General features: G+C 37.9%; 1 protein-coding gene across 2 annotated transcripts in view; it reads right to left on the bottom strand.

Moving 5' to 3' along the window:
- LOC134316305 (cadherin-22) overlaps window positions 1-17,267 on the bottom strand; it is a 152,339-nt gene that overhangs the window by 96,997 nt on the left and 38,075 nt on the right. For both annotated transcript variants that reach the window (XM_062996651.1, XM_062996650.1), the window contains exons 3-4: window positions 8,102-8,221; window positions 3,850-4,017 (exon numbers count right to left, since the gene is read on the bottom strand). In XM_062996651.1, coding sequence (XP_062852721.1) covers window positions 3,850-4,017; window positions 8,102-8,221 — 288 coding nt within the window. The remainder of the gene's footprint in view (window positions 1-3,849; window positions 4,018-8,101; window positions 8,222-17,267) is intronic.

Here is a 17,267-nt window from a genome sequence, read left to right as displayed (position 1 = left end):
ACCACCATGCTTGACTGTAGGCATGACACACTTATCTTTGTACTCCTCAACTGATTGCCGCCACACATGCTTGAGACCATCTGAACCAAACAAATTAATCTTGGTCTCATCAGACCATAGGACATGGTTCCAGTAATCCATGTCCTTTGTTGACATGTCTTCAGCAAACTGTTTGCGGGCTTTCTTGTGTAGAGACTTCAGAAGAGGCTTCCTTCTGGGGTGACAGCCATGCAGACCAATTTGATGTAGTGTGCGGCGTATGGTCTGAGCACTGACAGGCTGACCCCCCACCTTTTCAATCTCTGCAGCAATGCTGACAGCACTCCTGCGTCTATCTTTCAAAGACAGCAGTTGGATGTGACGCTGAGCACGTGCACTCAGCTTCTTTGGACGACCAACGCAAGGTCTGTTCTGAGTGGACCCTGCTCTTTTAAAATGCTGGATGATCTTGGCCACTGTGCTGCAGCTCAGTTTCAGGGTGTTGGCAATCTTCTTGTAGCCTTGGCCATCTTCATGTAGCGCAACAATTCATCTTTTAAGATCCTCAGAGAGTTCTTTGCCATGAGGTGCCATGTTGGAACTTTCAGTGACCAGTATGAGAGAGTGTGAGAGCTGTACTACTAAATTGAACACACCTGCTCCCTATGCACACCTGAGACCTAGTAACACTAACAAATCACATGACATTTTGGAGGGAAAATGACAAGCAGTGCTCAATTTGGACATTTAGGGGTGTAGTCTCTTAGGGGTGTACTCACTTTTGTTGCCGGTGGTTTAGACATTAATGGCTGTATATTGAGTTATTTTGAGGGAAGAATAAATTTACACTGTTATATAAGCTGCACACAGACTACTTTTCATTGTGTCAAAGTGTCATTTTGTCAGTGTTGTCCCATGAAAAGATATACTTAAATATCTGCAGAAATGTGAGGGGTGTACTCACTTTTGTGATACACTGTATATATATATATATATATATACATATACTATTTGATGTGTTGTATAATTACTCCTGCCAGTAGATGTCATTGTGTATCAGACAGAGGGGACAGTTAGTGAGAGAGAAGAAGGAAGTCAGCTGAGTAAAATATTCTTTCTTTTGTGCACCTACAAAATACAACACTATTGAAATAAAGAAGGAAATAATAGAGAAATAGGAGAGTTATTGTTGTTTTGGGTAGATACATTGTATTTAAAAAAAGAAGGAAATGTATTATGGTGTATGGTACAGCACACGTACTGTACTGAAATGTGATGTGTGTGTTTTTATGTACTGTACAGTACTACTGTGTATTGTTGTTTATTATTGTTTATTACAAGAATGTCTATTCTATTATTTAAGATTTAAGGAAAAATATTCTTGTATTTATAACAAAAAAGACCTTAGACATTAGAAATGTTAGGTAGGGGTGGTTTGGGAGGTCTGGCACGGTTTTATTATATTTAAATTACTTCTTATGGGAAAAACAGGTTTAACTGACAAACATTTTGACTTAAGAACAGCCCTTCAGAACCAATTAAATTCGTAAGTCAAGGGTCTACTGTATTGTCTAAGCAATTAAGGGGTTAAGGGCCTTGCTTAAGGGCTGAACAGTGGCAACCTGGCAGTGGTGGAGCTTGAACCAGCGACTTTTTGATTACTAGTTTAGTACTCTAACCACTAGACTACAACTTCCCCATATCAATGGCAGTTTTTTTAATAAAAGTAAATCCACACAATAATGTTGTGGAAAGTAGCGGCTATTATTGCGCTATAGGCCAGACTGTGTAAAATTCAATCATTAAAATGATCTGATTGAAATATATACCACTGGGTCAAAGTAAGTAGACACTAATTATCTAGGTAGTTTTTTGCCTGATAGTTACATTAAATAATCCTAGCTTTGTGGAAACAGTTTGGGGAATGCTCTTTCATGCTCTAGCATGTGAAGGTCTGTTGTGACTCCAGTGGCCTGCACAACCCCTTGACCCCAGAAAATACTTGACCCTGAGATTAACTGGAATATCAGTTGCAAAACTGTTATTATTGGCTTTCTCATTTATCATAAGTGCCTGGCATCACATAAGGTTGTTTAAGCAAAAATAAATAAATAAATCCCACAGACACAATAGTCTTGTAAAAAAATCTTTTCAAAGAAGTAGTGGCTGTGGTTTTCACATGTGTGTGTGTGTGTTTGCATCAATTTTGTTAATATTTTTCACACTTTTTCCAGATACTCAAGTCAGCACCTGATATTGATTCTTAGAAACTCTGTAGCAGGCTGTCATCATTAACAGGTTGTTTATGGAAAGCTTTTCAGTCAGCGTTTCTCACTTCCATACAAAATGATTCATTTAAAGTTGTTGAGATGTTGTGACTTGTGTGAGATGCCTTCTCCTCTAGGTACTTGTGTTTAATGGCTTATTCGGCCAAATTGATCACAAATACATTCCGTTTCATCTGTTAGTTTTTGGCAGTTCAGGCGTCCCATTATCAGTCATTTGTAAAAGTTAAAAGAGAAGGTAACATAAGTTCAGCTAATCACACAACTAAAGGTTTGACTTTAGGAATTGGATCACATTTACACAGCACTGTCTGCACCAGAGCTAGACTTATTTGAACCCCAGAGCAATGTTTTCAGGTGAAGCAGTGGCTGTTAGCGTCAGCCGTAACTAGACCCTTACAACAAGCATTACAGGGCCAGCAACTGAAAAATCACACTAACCTTATTCTAATGATTTGCTCTGAATGGTGTCAGCCAGGTAGACAATAGCTGCCGATGCCAATTCTCAAGCAGGCTTCCAAGTGTTCATCAGTAAGGGTGGACCAATAGAAGTAGGTTGATCCAAAAATGCTGTCAAATATGTGGCACATATTCTTATGTTTGAATAGTTTTCCTCAGCCAGCAAAGTTCCAAAATTGCCCAGCAGAGGCTCTTGACTTTATAAGAATGTCAGATTGTAGGGTTAAAATTTCTGTATGTATTATGAGATCTAAATATTCTCCATCAGCTACTTCCACGTATGAACGAAACAGCCATCTTTAAAGAGTTCTTCTCCGAATCGAACCGTTTTTGGTTTCTTTGTGCTTGGTTGCACACTCGTCTTCACAAACAGTGTAGGTTACAAAAGGGAAAATGCAAAAATGGTGCAAACTGGCTACTGATGAATAAAAACTTTCTAGATTAGCGGTGCTTTAGGCGGGTTGAAGCATAGCTATGGCAACAAACCGCAAATTAAAGAAACAGTGGCTACATTTCATGTTAATCATGCTGACCTGTTTGAATGAGGCGCGATCAAGGCCTGCTCTAGGCCAATGGACTTACATAAGGTGAAAAGGTGTGCCATGGTCCATGAAGAATCATTTTAATGCTTTTAAAAATAATCGATGTTGTTTTGATGTTTTAGTGCCAATGGTAGGGGTAACTTGCACATCTGTGAAGGCAGTGAGGGTACTGAGGGTACATGCATTTGGATAAACAAGTTATACATGCTTTATATAAACAATGTCCTATTTATAAATGTTCCTGAACAGCTTAGACTCATAGTAAGAAAATAGTTAAATTGAAGTTGATTAGTTGATCTTGCCTTTGTACTGTTTTCAATTGAATAAAAAATGCAGATCATTATTGTCAGCTTTAATTACAGTTCATCCCAAAGTTTTTTTTTTTTTTTTTTTTTTTTTAATTGGGCTTGAGCGTGTTTAACCACAGTGCTGATTGTTCTATTGTATACACAAAGTGTTATTTTGCCAGTTACACTTTTTTCAGTATTGGGCAAAAGCTCTTTGCAGACCCACATTAAGACGAGTCATGGAAAGGCCAATTCTAATGGCATGTCTGTTTTAAGACCTTTTTAATAAGCACTCACTCTGAGGGAAGCGTGGAGGGTTGTCATTTACGTCTGTGATCACTATGGTCACCGTGGTGGAGCCAGAAAGACCTCCCATTTGGCCTGCCATGTCTGTTGCCTTGACGACCAGTTCGTAGCGATCCTGCGTCTCCCGATCAAGATCAGCCACCGCTGTCCGAATCACTCCTTGAGAGATAGAGAGAGAGAGAGAGAGAGAGAGAGAGAGAGAGAGAGAGAGAGAGAGAGAGAGAGGCCAGCATTGAAAGGTCATATTAACATTAACTGTTTGAAGAAATGGCGATGCACATCTACCACATCTAAAGCCCTGTTTACATCTGCCCCAAAGTAGTTGGGAGTGTATACGGTCATTTGTGTCCTGAAGATCTAATCTCTTAAGCCCTATTCGGAGCCAGGCTAGCACATGTTTGCAAAATATTTGTGCTGTAAACTTAAAAATGTCTTGATGTGTCTCCACAAACCTATAGCAACACTAAGATCAGTAAATACTATAAATTTTTGACATTTTTACTGTGCCCAACACTTTGCGTAATGCTTGGGTTGATTTTTGTCTGTGGGTTTTGCATTTTGCATATATTATTATTATTAAATATAAAACATTATCTTGAAGCAACTCTAGGAATGCTTCTAGGAATTAAATATGGATAAAAATTAAGTAAGTGTTAAAGTTAGGGGATAATCATTCCTTGAGCATGAGTATATAAACCTGTAAACAATAAAAAAGTATGTAATAACATATAATAATAATAATAATAATAATAATAATAATAATAATAAAAATAATAACAATAATAATAATAATCAAATAATAACAATAATAATAATAATAATAATAATAATAATAATAAAAATAATAACAATAATAATAATAATCAAATAATAATAATAATAAAAACAATAGCAATAATAATAATAATAACAAAACAATAATAATAATAATAATAATAATAATCATAATAAATAAATAAATAAACACACTGTGATGCAAGCTTCCACTTCCATTACATACATTCATTCATTTATTGCCTTTTTTACCACTTTATTCTATTTAGAAATAATAATAATAATAATAATAATAATAATAATAATAACCATAATAAATAAATAAATAAACACACTGTGATGCAAGCTCCCACTTCCATTACATACATTCATTCATTTATTGCCTTTTTTACCACTTTATTCTATTTATCTTTATTTCAAAAGTACCAGGTGTACAAGGAATTTCTCTTGATGCAGGTGTTAACATATAAACATCTAATTAAATTATAGAAAGGTATACTACATAAACATAGAATGAAGCAAACACAGAAGACATAAAACAGAACAGCATCAGACAAGTTGTACGATGAAGATGTACAGTACAGTACACTGAAGACTTCAAGTAGAGAATTGAAAAGTTATACTATATGTAAACAAAGAATAAATGACACAGCAGCAATAACAACAGTATAGCATCTGATAAAGTGTGCAATACATGTGTACAGTACAGTGCCTTTAAAAGATAAAGATTCTGATTCAGGGTTGTGGTGGGTACAACTCAGTGGGTAAAAAGCAGGAAACACCCTGGACAGGTTTCCAGTCCAGCACAGGGCACACACGCACACACACGCACACGCACACGCACGCGCGCGCACGCACACACACGCACACGCACACGCACACGCACACACACACACGCACACACACACACACACCCCTACAGGGATTTCTCCAATTAAGAAACCAGATATTTAGGTTTACCTCTAACCACAACCTAAATTTAAGTTGTTTAATTAGTTCATAATTAATTAGACATCCAGAGAATTTTGAAGGGTGAAAACAAAGTACACTGATGATTTTTCTCCCCTCACATATTGCAACCAAATTTCAAAGAGTTCCAAAACACCCTTGACAACGAGATTAAAGGATTGTAATAAGCTAAATTCATCAAAGATTCAGAACATGAAAGACAAAACAATATTTTTTTTTCTACAGTTCAAACAACACCAACTACTTATGCTCCCTGAGCTGTCTAATGAAAGACTAAGATCAATAACTATGGACAGAGTCTGTTTTAGTGATCCCTGATTTGCTGGAAGGTGTAAGAACTTTTTGGCTGAGGAAGAACATGATGTACAGACATGGACATACATTATCCCTGTTTTACTGGCCTGCCAATGGCTTACCACCCCTAAAAGAAGAGGCTTTAAAATGTAAGTACTAATACTTGTTTATTATATTTTAAAAATTACCACATCAAATTTTAATGTTGCCCCTTCAACAGCTTCCTGTTGCTTCAAAAACTTGATGCTGGCCTACAAAGCCAAAAATTGATTTACACCCTCTGAGACACAAGCGTAAGGTGGACAAGCTTTTGAAACACAAAGGATAGCCTTGATATTAACAAATATTGAATGATTTTGTCAAATATTGAATGGGAATTTGATTATGAGGGGCCTTCAGTTTCTAAGGTAGATTCATGGCCTGTTTAGAAGCTTTTTAACTCTCAGTAGTGAGATGAAAACATTGTTATTATTAATATTATTATTACTACTACTACTACTACTTCTAATAATAGTAATACAAGAATATAAGTAATACAAATAAATTACCTGTTAACTGTGAATGTGGAATTTATTATTTATTATTACTTTTAATTCATCTATTGCCTGCAGGTCAGTAATTGTCATCTTATATTAAGAAATCCCAGGTCTTCAGTCATTAGTCAAAAATTAGTTAATTTATAGTGTTTCTCTATGTAATGGATCTGTGACAATGCATCATATTTTCCCAGTATATATATACCCTGAAGGTGTTCTGTGGTATCTGGTAAGATGTTAGCAGCAGATCCTTTAACTCTTGTAAGATGTGAGGTGGGGCCTCCATGGATCGGACTTGTTTCTCCAGCACATCCCACAGATGCTCGATTGGATTGAGATCTGGGGAATTTGGAGGCCAAGTCAACACCTCAAACTCGTTGTTGTGCTCCTCAAACCATTCCTAAACCATTTTTGCTTTGTGGCAGGGCACATTATTCTGCTGAAAGACACCACAATAATCAGGGAATACCGTTTCCATAAAAGGGTGTACATGGTCTGCAACAATGATTAGGCAGGTGGTAAGTGTCAAAGTAGCATCCACATGGATGGCAGGAACCAAGGTTTCCCAGCAGAACATTGCCCAAATCATCACACTGCCTCCGCCGGCTTGCCTTCTTACCATAGTGCATCCTGGTGCCATGTGTTCCCCAGGTAAGCGACGCACACGCAACCGGTCATCCACAAAGGCATCCATAAAAGGCTGGTGTAGAGGTACTAAACAACCTGATTACTAGACCAAAGACCAGTTTGGCTGTTTTAATTTGTTTATGATGTCAAACATTAGAAAATGCAACATTTATTTCAAACATCAAGAAATACAATTATTTTCATACAGTATATACTAATATTGTATTTGACTCATTGCTCTTTTCTGAACAGGCACCAACTGTTATCATGGCACCTGACATTGTTGGACAAACTGTATAGTGTGAGTTGGCTAAAGTCAATGCCTATGTCACTGCATTGTTATCTTATACTCTAACAACTAAATTAACCAAAGTATATTAACCATTAACAAACCAACACTGGCAGATTTTAGAATATGAATGGTGCATTAATGATAAGGTAAACTGATTTTTTTTTTCCCTCCCAGAATTCTTTTTGGCACTGTACTATAGTCTGTGAATATGCATGATCTTTATCTTTAAAACCAGCATGATAACCTAACAAAATGAGTGTCATCTGAACAGTTTAGTTGCTATTATGTTTAGTTTTATGGAGTACTGTTGGTATTCAAATGATACGATTACATAATATTAGTTTTCGTTTTTGGGTGTAGCTTATGAATACATTATAAAAGGGGCAGTAAAACCTGAACACATAAACACCACCTGCAAGATAAATTCTGGTCCTCATTTGCTCTTTGTGACAGATTTTAGCAGTTCAGATTTTGGACAATTTCAAATAAAATCTGCCCTGGAAAACTAGCCACTAGAGCTACGTCCCTTTATTAATGCTTAATGCTAAGGATTAAAAACAAGGCATAGTTTCTCTGAGTTTCGCTGTTTTATAATGTATGATATGACAGATGAATATAAAAAAAGTCTGCACTAAGCACGACTCAGAGGAGAGAGTTGAAATCAGATTCTGGAGGCGAGTGTTATTGTTTGGAGAGAACAGTCCGTGCTGGTCCGATCATTCATATCTGTACAAAGGGTATATGTCCTTACCAGTCTGTCTGTCAACTGTGAAGAATTTCTCCACATCCAGAACACTGTACACTATCCTGGCACTGCTCCCATAGGTCGGGTCATCAGCATCAGAGGCCATCACTTTCATTACTGAAGTACCTGTCAAGACAGTATTAATACAAGATGAGTCCCAACACCACAGTCTGACAACACAATCAAACAAGAGTGACACACTGCTGTGTTCTGCTTCATTTTAATAATAGTGACAGGTGTAAAGAGTATTTTGTTGTTAAGTGACTTTTATATATTGTGCCTAGCCGCTGGCTCGCCATCAGAGTAAGGCAAGGGACGTTCCCCCTGCTTAAGTCATTGATGCAGTGTGCCCACGGTGCGGTAAGACGAATCTGCATTTGTGTAGAATAACCGTCAAATCTACTATGAAAGCGTCCACATGTATCTGTGTTTAACTGTTTATTTTTCTTCTGTTTCACTTTTAAACTTGTGTTATAGCTCGTGGTTCTGAGAAACTGTAAGAATCAGTTTTTTTAAAGAGTCTAAAATGCTTATAGATAAAAAAGCTGTGTATATATGTATATGCCCAAAGCTTTAAACACCAGGCTTCTGTATTCTGTAGCACATCTATATTTCATATCATGTAGGCACTTATTTATTAGGAAGATGTTATGTTTCAATGCACCCTCAAGTGAAAACTTGTGGCAGAATAAAATTTGTTTTTCTTTTACAGGTCAACTGTAGTCCATCTGTTTCTCTACATACTGCTTTAGCCCGGTTTCACCCTGTTCTTCAATGATCAGGACCCCCACAGAGCAGGTATTATTTGGGTGGTGGATCAATCTCAACTCTGCAGTGACACTGACATGGTGGTGGTGTGTTAGTGTGTGTTGTGCTGTCATGAGTGGATCAGACACAGCAGCGCTGCTGGAGTTTTTAAATACCATGTCCACTCACTGTCCACTCTATTAGACACTCCTACCTAGTTGGTCCACCTTGTAGATGTTAAGTCAGAGACGATCGCTCATCTATTGCTGCTGTTTGAGTTGGTCATCTTCTAGACCTTCATCAGTGGTCACAGGACGCTGCCCACAGGGCGCTGTCGGCTGGATATATTTTTGGTTGGTGGACTATCCTCAGTCCGACAGTGACAGTGAGGTGTTTAAAAATTCCAGCAGTGCTACTGTGTCTGATCCACTTATACCAGCACAACACACACTAACACACCACCACCATGTCAGTGTCACTGCAGTGCTGAGAATGATCCACCACCTAAATATTACCTGCTCTGTAGTGGTCCTGGGAGAGTCCTGACCATTGAAGAACAGCATGAAAGGGGGCTAACAAAGCATGCAGAAAAACAGATGGACTACAGTCAGTAATTGTAGGACTTCAAAGTGCTTCTATATGGTAAGTGGAGCTAATAATTTTTTTTCTTTTTTTTTCCAAGCTTTAAACCCTGGCCTCAACACAATATTTAAACACCTGCTAAGGAGAGTTAATAGAATAGTGTTAGTAATAAAAAAAAAACTTATTTTGTTTTTCTATTCAAACAAGATGTACATAGAAAATTGTATAAGAGACATGGTTGCTACTAGTTTGTCAATCACTGAGAGTATAAATGAAAACTTTCATAGAAAACTCACAGTCATGTTTACTTCTAAACAATAAAGCCTGGTAGCAATCAGCTAGACTGTGAAGGAATATTATCTACATAAAATCCTAATTTTGTGATAAAATTATTCTGGTATATTTACGTCATTTTTGGCTACTACTCTGTACTGTAAACCACTGAGAGTAGTTAACTAGTCACTCTGTCAATATTAACAAATGGCCGTGTCTCAAACCATATATTGCATCCAATGTATTGTCAATATGATCATGAAACAATGTATGTACAAGGTCTGAGATACAGCCAAAACTGTAGATGCTCCAGTGTTAATCTTAATATACAAGCAGATCAATAGATATTTTGTTCATCCAGGTAGGAAATGGATGTGTAGCAAGAGTGGCGATGGAGGCGAGAACGGACGGCTCTGTGCAAAGTGCCTGGTCAGCAGGTAATTGCTGACAGCTGGTGTTGTCTGCAAAAAGGTCACTGTTACACTGTCCCCCTGGACCTGTCATGCTACTGTCCAGCCTTACAATACGCTTATGCTAATTAGACTAATTAAATAAAAGTGTCAGAGGACCGTTTGTCTTCTGTCATCGAAGCTGCTCTCTAGGGACGATGGGCAAAGGGGAAATTATCATTTGAGTCAGCAAACCATTTTTTGCACTCTAACATAATAGGATTTCAGGATGTATTGGAGATTAAAAAGGCTAATCAAACTAAATTTGATATATAATTATAATAATAGTAATAATAATAATAATAATAATAATAATAATATAATAATAATGATAATAATAAGTGATAATGATAATAATAATAATAATGATAATAATAATAGTGATAATAATAATAATAATAATAATAGTGATAATAATAATAATAATAGTGATAAAAATTAATAATAATAGTGATAATAATAATAATAATAATAATAATAATGATAATAGCAATAATAATAATAATAGCAATAATAATAATAATAATAGTAATAATAATAATAATAATAATAAGACAATATGATATTATTATTATTATTATTAAAAAAGTGTATATCTAACAGTCTGGTCTACTTAATATAAAATATGGTGCTACAAGTGGTTCTTGTTCTTACTGTCGCCTCACAGCAAGAAGGTCTTGTGGTCTTTGTGTGCTGTTTGCATGTTATCCCCTTGTCCGCATGGGTTGATCTGGTTTCCTCACACAATTCAAAGACATGCTGGTTATGTTAATTGGTAATACTGAAATTGCCGTAGATGTGTGTGTGTGTGTGTGTGTGTGTGTGTGTGTGTGTGTGTGTGTGTGTGTGTGTGTGTGTGTGTGTGTGTGTGTTAAGATGTGAATGTGTTTGTGTCTCGGCCCTGCGATGTACTGGCACCCTGTCCAAGGTGTTTCTGAGTGTCTTGCACCCATCGAGAGCTGGGATAGGCTCCAGCACCCCCGCGACACTGATTCGGATAAGTGGTTTAGAAAGTGAGTGAGTGAGTAGCAGTATCATGCCAAAGGGGAGCTCAGCAGCAGGGACAGGAGAATTGAAGGATGGATGGATGAATGCAGCCAAATACAGAAACATCTTTGAAAAAGCTCCTCCAGAGCTCACAACACAACTTTTCAGAACTCAAAGCTTTGCAGCAACTAGCTGAAGACCAAGAAGATCAAGCAGTGCTGACTGTATTTCCTCCACAGTCACCTGACCTATATTCCATCACACATTTATGGGTACACTTGAACACAGAGAATATAAAGCATTCATCAATATCACAAAATGCTCTTTGGAATATTGTGAACTCATGCTAGGATAACATGGATCATTAGTTTTTGCACAAACTTGTGAAGCCCATGCCAGTTGGAGTGTATGATGACATTGCAGCAAATTGGAAACTATACCAAATACCAAAGGAATTTAGTTTAAGTATACCAAAACAACACACACTATCATGCCAGTACCATGTTATTGCAGTCCTGAAAATGATCATCAGGTCACTGGGTGTCCTGTGGGGTCTGTTTTAATTGGTAAATAGGGTGTAGAGAAGTGTTAAAGTGTACTGATCAGAGATGTAAAGATGGGCTAGAGTCAGCAAACGTATATCAGTATGATAAATGTAGCTTATTTACATTTACATTTTTGGCATTTAGCATCATCTTATCCAGAGCAACTTACAAAAGTGCTTCCATAGTGAATATTACCTTACTCTAGTTTAAGTAAACAACAGTTCAAGGATACACTCAGATCACTGTATAGTTCACACTACGGGAGTCTTTTAAGTCGTTGTGGTTTTCACACTACACGACTGATCGGCAATAGGGGGTCACAAACTACGCGATCTATCACCAGCATGAATTTCAGATGAGTGTGACGAGAACACACGTGATAAGTGACGAGGGGTTTAGTATACCATGTCAAAAAATGCACGTCAACAAGAAGCTAGTGATCAAAGTTGTGAATGTAAATGAATTGTAAATGAATCTGGGTGAAGCGGTGGTTTGGGCTACGCGGCCAGCAGGGATTGTCTGTTCCGTATTGCAATTTACTTTTATATAAGTTGGAGGTAAATAAATATTTTTTTTGCAATGCAATGCTGGTAATATGGTTTGGCATGAGTCACAAATACTGTAAAGCTTGTGTGTGTTTGTGTGTGCCAATATATTCTGATATCAACTCTATTATGCCCCTGTTCCACTTATTTATAGTTTGCATTAATAACAATTACAACCTGATTGCAACACATTTCACACCACATGATTTTGGCTCATCGACTGGTCCAGATATTTAACATGCTAGATATTTTTCTTGAGTCTGCGAGCAATCAGCAAGTGCTTGGCGAGTTGCTGGGATCGAGTTGTTGAACAGTTCACACATAGCGACCGAGAGCCGATTTTCGAGCCCCGAGTGAACGCCGAGTTGCTTTCACGGTGCCACATCTAATGACGACCTGTCGGCGAGCAAAAATCAGGGCAAAATCATGTAGTGTAAACCAGGCATAAGGTAGCTTGGGGTGTTTCTGGCTTTTTTAGGTTTAGGTTGGTTGAAAACCAGGCGAGTAGCTGCATTTTGAATGAGTAGCAGGGGTTTATTGGTAGACATGGGAGCACTGCCAAGAGGGAGTTGCAGTAGTCTAGAGGAACTGGCATAGATAGATAGATGGATGGACTGACGGACGGACAGACAGATAGATAGGATAGATAGATACTTTATTAATCCTGAAGAAAATTGGGGAATTATTAAACCCCTGCAACTATCCACTATTCAACCCCTGCATTGACTTGACTTATTAATTCCACCAGGGAACACTGGGAAAACTAGATTCAACCAAGGAACACTGGGAACAGATTCCACCAGGGAACACTGGGTGCAAGGCAGAAACTCCCTATATAAGGTGCCAGTTCATCACACAATTAGGATTTTATGTAGATAATATTTCATGATCATAATCAGCATGATCTTGTCATGTTGGCTACATGAGTAGAGAAGGACAGTTGGTTATCCAGAACAACACAGAGGTTTTGTACATTATCAGATGGGTTGATCTGGGAGTAATTAAGATAGCTTATACAATAATCAATACATGTACATACCGGATAGTTTTAAAAATGTATTTCCATGTACCCACTAGTGCACACTTTAAAACCACGAATAAAAATATCTGCACCCAAATTACTTTCTATCCCTCCCATGTTGTATTCAAAAGCAGCTCCCATAAGCAATTTTTCCTCTTCAGTAAACAGACTTTTTAATGCATGAGCGCCTGGCTGTGAGGTAGACACGCCGAAGCCAGACCCTTTCACTGGATTACTTGCTTATCTTAAGATTATAATCATGGTTTGAAATGCTTTGATGTTTTTTCAGCTAACCACACATCAGGTAATGCTACAAGTAAAAAGAAAAAAATCGATATAAATGCTAATGATACTATGAGAATGTGTTTATACTTCAACAGGAAAAAATGCATACATCATTATCTATCAGTGCTTCAGATTCCCTACGAAGTCACTATTTACTGGGTTGTGTATTTCAAACATATTGTTCTATTATTTTAAACATGCTGAGGGTACTTGAAAAGGGAAAAAAGATCATCGGACTCATAAGTAAAAACAAATTATCTTTTTAATCTTGTTGAGTGTCCAGAAACGTAGACACAAAGCAGGCTGAAACCCTGTACCTTTAAACATAAATATTCTATGTTTGGGTTCCTCCTGTGTTCGACCACAGTGCAAATATTGTTTTAGCTGCAAAACACATTTCTTTTGGCTTGTTTGCTCTTGGATCCCCAGGTACATTGTTGAAACACAGACCCTTGTACATTAATTCAATATAACTACTGCATGATGCAGGATGGATTGGGAACCATACATATCACATATTTATTGGAGTTTTGTTATATCAGGGACCTGTGTTAATGAGAATGTGTTCTAGTGTTGCATGAATGTATATACTGTACATGTACACTGATCAGCCATAAAAGTAAAACCACCTCCTTGTTTCTACACTTGTTCTTCACTTACCGTATAGAAGCACTTTGTAGCTCTACAATTATTGACTGTAGTACATCTGTTTCTATGCATGCTTTGTTAGCCCCGTTTCATGCTGTTCTTCAATGGTCAGGACCCCCGCAGGACCACTACAGAGCAGGTATTATTTAGGTGGTGGATCATTCTCAGTATTGCAGTGACACTGACATGGTGGTGGTGTGTTAGAGTGTGTTGTGCTGGTATGAGTGGATCAGACACAGCAGCCCTGCTAGAGTTTTTAAATACCATGTCCACTCACTGTCCACTCTATTAGACACTCCTACCTAGTTGGTCCACTTTGTAGATGTAAAGTCAGAGACGATCGCTCATCTATTGCTTTTGTTTGAGTTGGTCATCTTCTAGACCCTTATCAAGTGTCACAGGTTGCCACCCACGGGGTGCTTTTGGCTGGATATTTTGGTTGGTGGACTATTCTCAGTCCAGCAGTGACAGTGAGGTGTTTAAAAACTCCATCAGCATTGCTGTGTCTTATCCACTCATACCAGCACAACACACACTAACACACCACCACTATGTCAGTGTCACTGCAGTGCTGAGAATGAACCACCACCCAAATAATACCTGCTCTGTAGTGGTCCTGGGAGAGTCCTGACCATTGAAGAACAGCATGAAAGGGGGCTAACAAAGCATGCAGAAAAACAAGACTACAGTCAGTAATTGGATGGGTATGGGGTCAAAAAACAGACAAGATTTTTTGTCCATCGCTGGATTTTCTAGGTTTACATTCAACTATTTAGGTAGGCTGTGCTGACTTTAGCCGGGCACCCATACAGACAATGATTGGCTCATCTGAGGGTGGGAATGACGGAGGGGATTCAACATAACTGCTGCAATTACGATCTCTACTGGCTGATCGATGCCTGCACAAAGATGGGGGATAATAGAGATCAGTGTGTAATACAGATCTCCATATAAACCCGCCTCATGCAGGTGAAAAGAAGCGGTTGGCTACTGCACATGTGTCGGGACGTGTGTTTGTCAGCAGTGAAGGTCAGGAGCAGTAGAGAAAGAGAAATACAAATGCTGAAAACATTACAAATAGCATTGTATTTGTAACAAGCTCATGACATTTCAGTCGTTCAGTCAGAGCTTTAAAGTCATGCCCTCGCCCTCTGAAAGCTCAGCTCAGTTAATAAATCTATGATTTCCAATTCAGCAGATGAGTCTGCAAAACACGGGCACAAACTGACATGACCTGAAAAGAAAGAAATGTCAAAAGTTATAGAAAGAAAGGTGTTGGCGATAATGGCACTAAGTGACTTCCAGAGTAGGAAACAAAATAATGTGGCTTTTTATTTTCTAAAATCAGCAGACCACTAAATAAATAACATTTTGAAAGTTTGTACTTATAGCAAGCAAAAATACTAACTACAGAGGGCTATGTCCAATTTTAATACAGCATGGTAAATCAGTACTATCAAAACATCTGGATTTGAACAGCTAAAATGCTGGAAGACATTTCAAGGAACTCTAGCTTCTAACATACTCTGCTTTGTAATAATTATAGTGTCTGTCTGTCTGTCTCTCTCTATCTCTCTCTCTCTGCCTGCCTATCTGTCTATTCATCTATCTGTCTGATTGACGTGTAGGTATGTAGACGGACGGATAGATGGGCGGACGGACGTACGGACAGACAGACAGACAGATAGACAGATAGACAGATAGATATACTTCACTGAATATGTTTAAAGGGTTTACTAGACAGGTTGACAGATAGATAGACAGATATGTAGGTAGGTAGGTAGGTAGACAGATAGACCGACAGACAGACAGACAGAGAAAGTTAGATAGATGGATAGGTAGACAGACAGACATATAGATAGACAGACATACAGACAGAGACAGTTAGATGGATAGGTAAACAGACAAACAGATTAATAGACAGACAGACTGATAGATAAATAGACAGACAGACACACAAATATATAGACAGACAGACAGACAGATAGATATACTACACTGATTATGTTTAAAGGGTTTACTAGACAGGTAGACAGATATGTAGGTAGGTAGGTAGACAGATAGACAGACAGACAGAGACAGTTAGATAGATGGATAGGTAGACAGATAGACATATAGATAGACAGACATACAGACAGAGACAGTTAGATGGATAGGTAAACAGACAAACAGATTAATAGACAGAGAGACTGATAGCTAGACAGACATACAGATATATAGGTAGACAGACAGACAGACAGATAGACATACAGACAGACAGATAGATAGATAAATAGATGGATAAGTAGACAGACAGACAGATTGACAGACATACAGACAGAGACAGTTAGATGGATAAGTAAACAGACAAACAGATTAATAGATAGACAGACAGACAGACAGACAGACAGACAGACAGACAGACATACAGAGACAGTTAGATGGATAGGTAAACAGACAAACAGATTAATAGACAGACAGACAGACAGACAGACAGACAGACAGACAGACAGACAGACAGACAGACAGATAGATAGATAGATTACAATGATTATGTTTAAATGTTCACTAGTTCCAAAAGACTTTAAGGCAACTTAAGCATATTAACAGAGCTCAGATGTCATCTTCACCTGAACTGTCCTGCCAGCACGAGTTTTTGAACACATACGGTAAAGGTTAATTAAAAAACACCAGTGCTGGAAGACCACAGGGTGCCTCCCTCTCTGAGTTATCAAAGATAAGCCATGAGCAGTGAGTAGTGCAATCATAAAATCTACAGTTAGAGTCATAAAACATTCAAAAGTGACATATTTTTCTCATTTTTGTAGATTTGTATTTGGTACAAAACTCATCCAGACGGTTTAAAGTTAAAGTTTAACCAACACAGGCAGGAATTTCTTTGATTTTTGACCTGATTTTTTTATCGATTGCTTTACGTGGTTGGCAAGGCAGCAATAAAACGTCACCGTCACTAGCCGCTGTGTACAAATTTGAGTTTCAATACCTATTCAACATTCAGCCTGTAAAGAGGTGTGTTTGCTTAGATTCCTCCCAGCTTTTAAAAGTTCTTTTTTCTGCATCTTAATGATATAGAGACTTGCAGACTAGCAT

The sequence above is a fragment of the Trichomycterus rosablanca genome, chromosome 6, assembly GCF_030014385.1.
Source record: "Trichomycterus rosablanca isolate fTriRos1 chromosome 6, fTriRos1.hap1, whole genome shotgun sequence".
In the NCBI taxonomy this organism is placed as follows: domain Eukaryota; kingdom Metazoa; phylum Chordata; class Actinopteri; order Siluriformes; family Trichomycteridae; genus Trichomycterus; species Trichomycterus rosablanca.
Note: the sequence above shows the minus strand (reverse complement) of the source record. Positions and strands in the feature narration are given on the sequence as shown.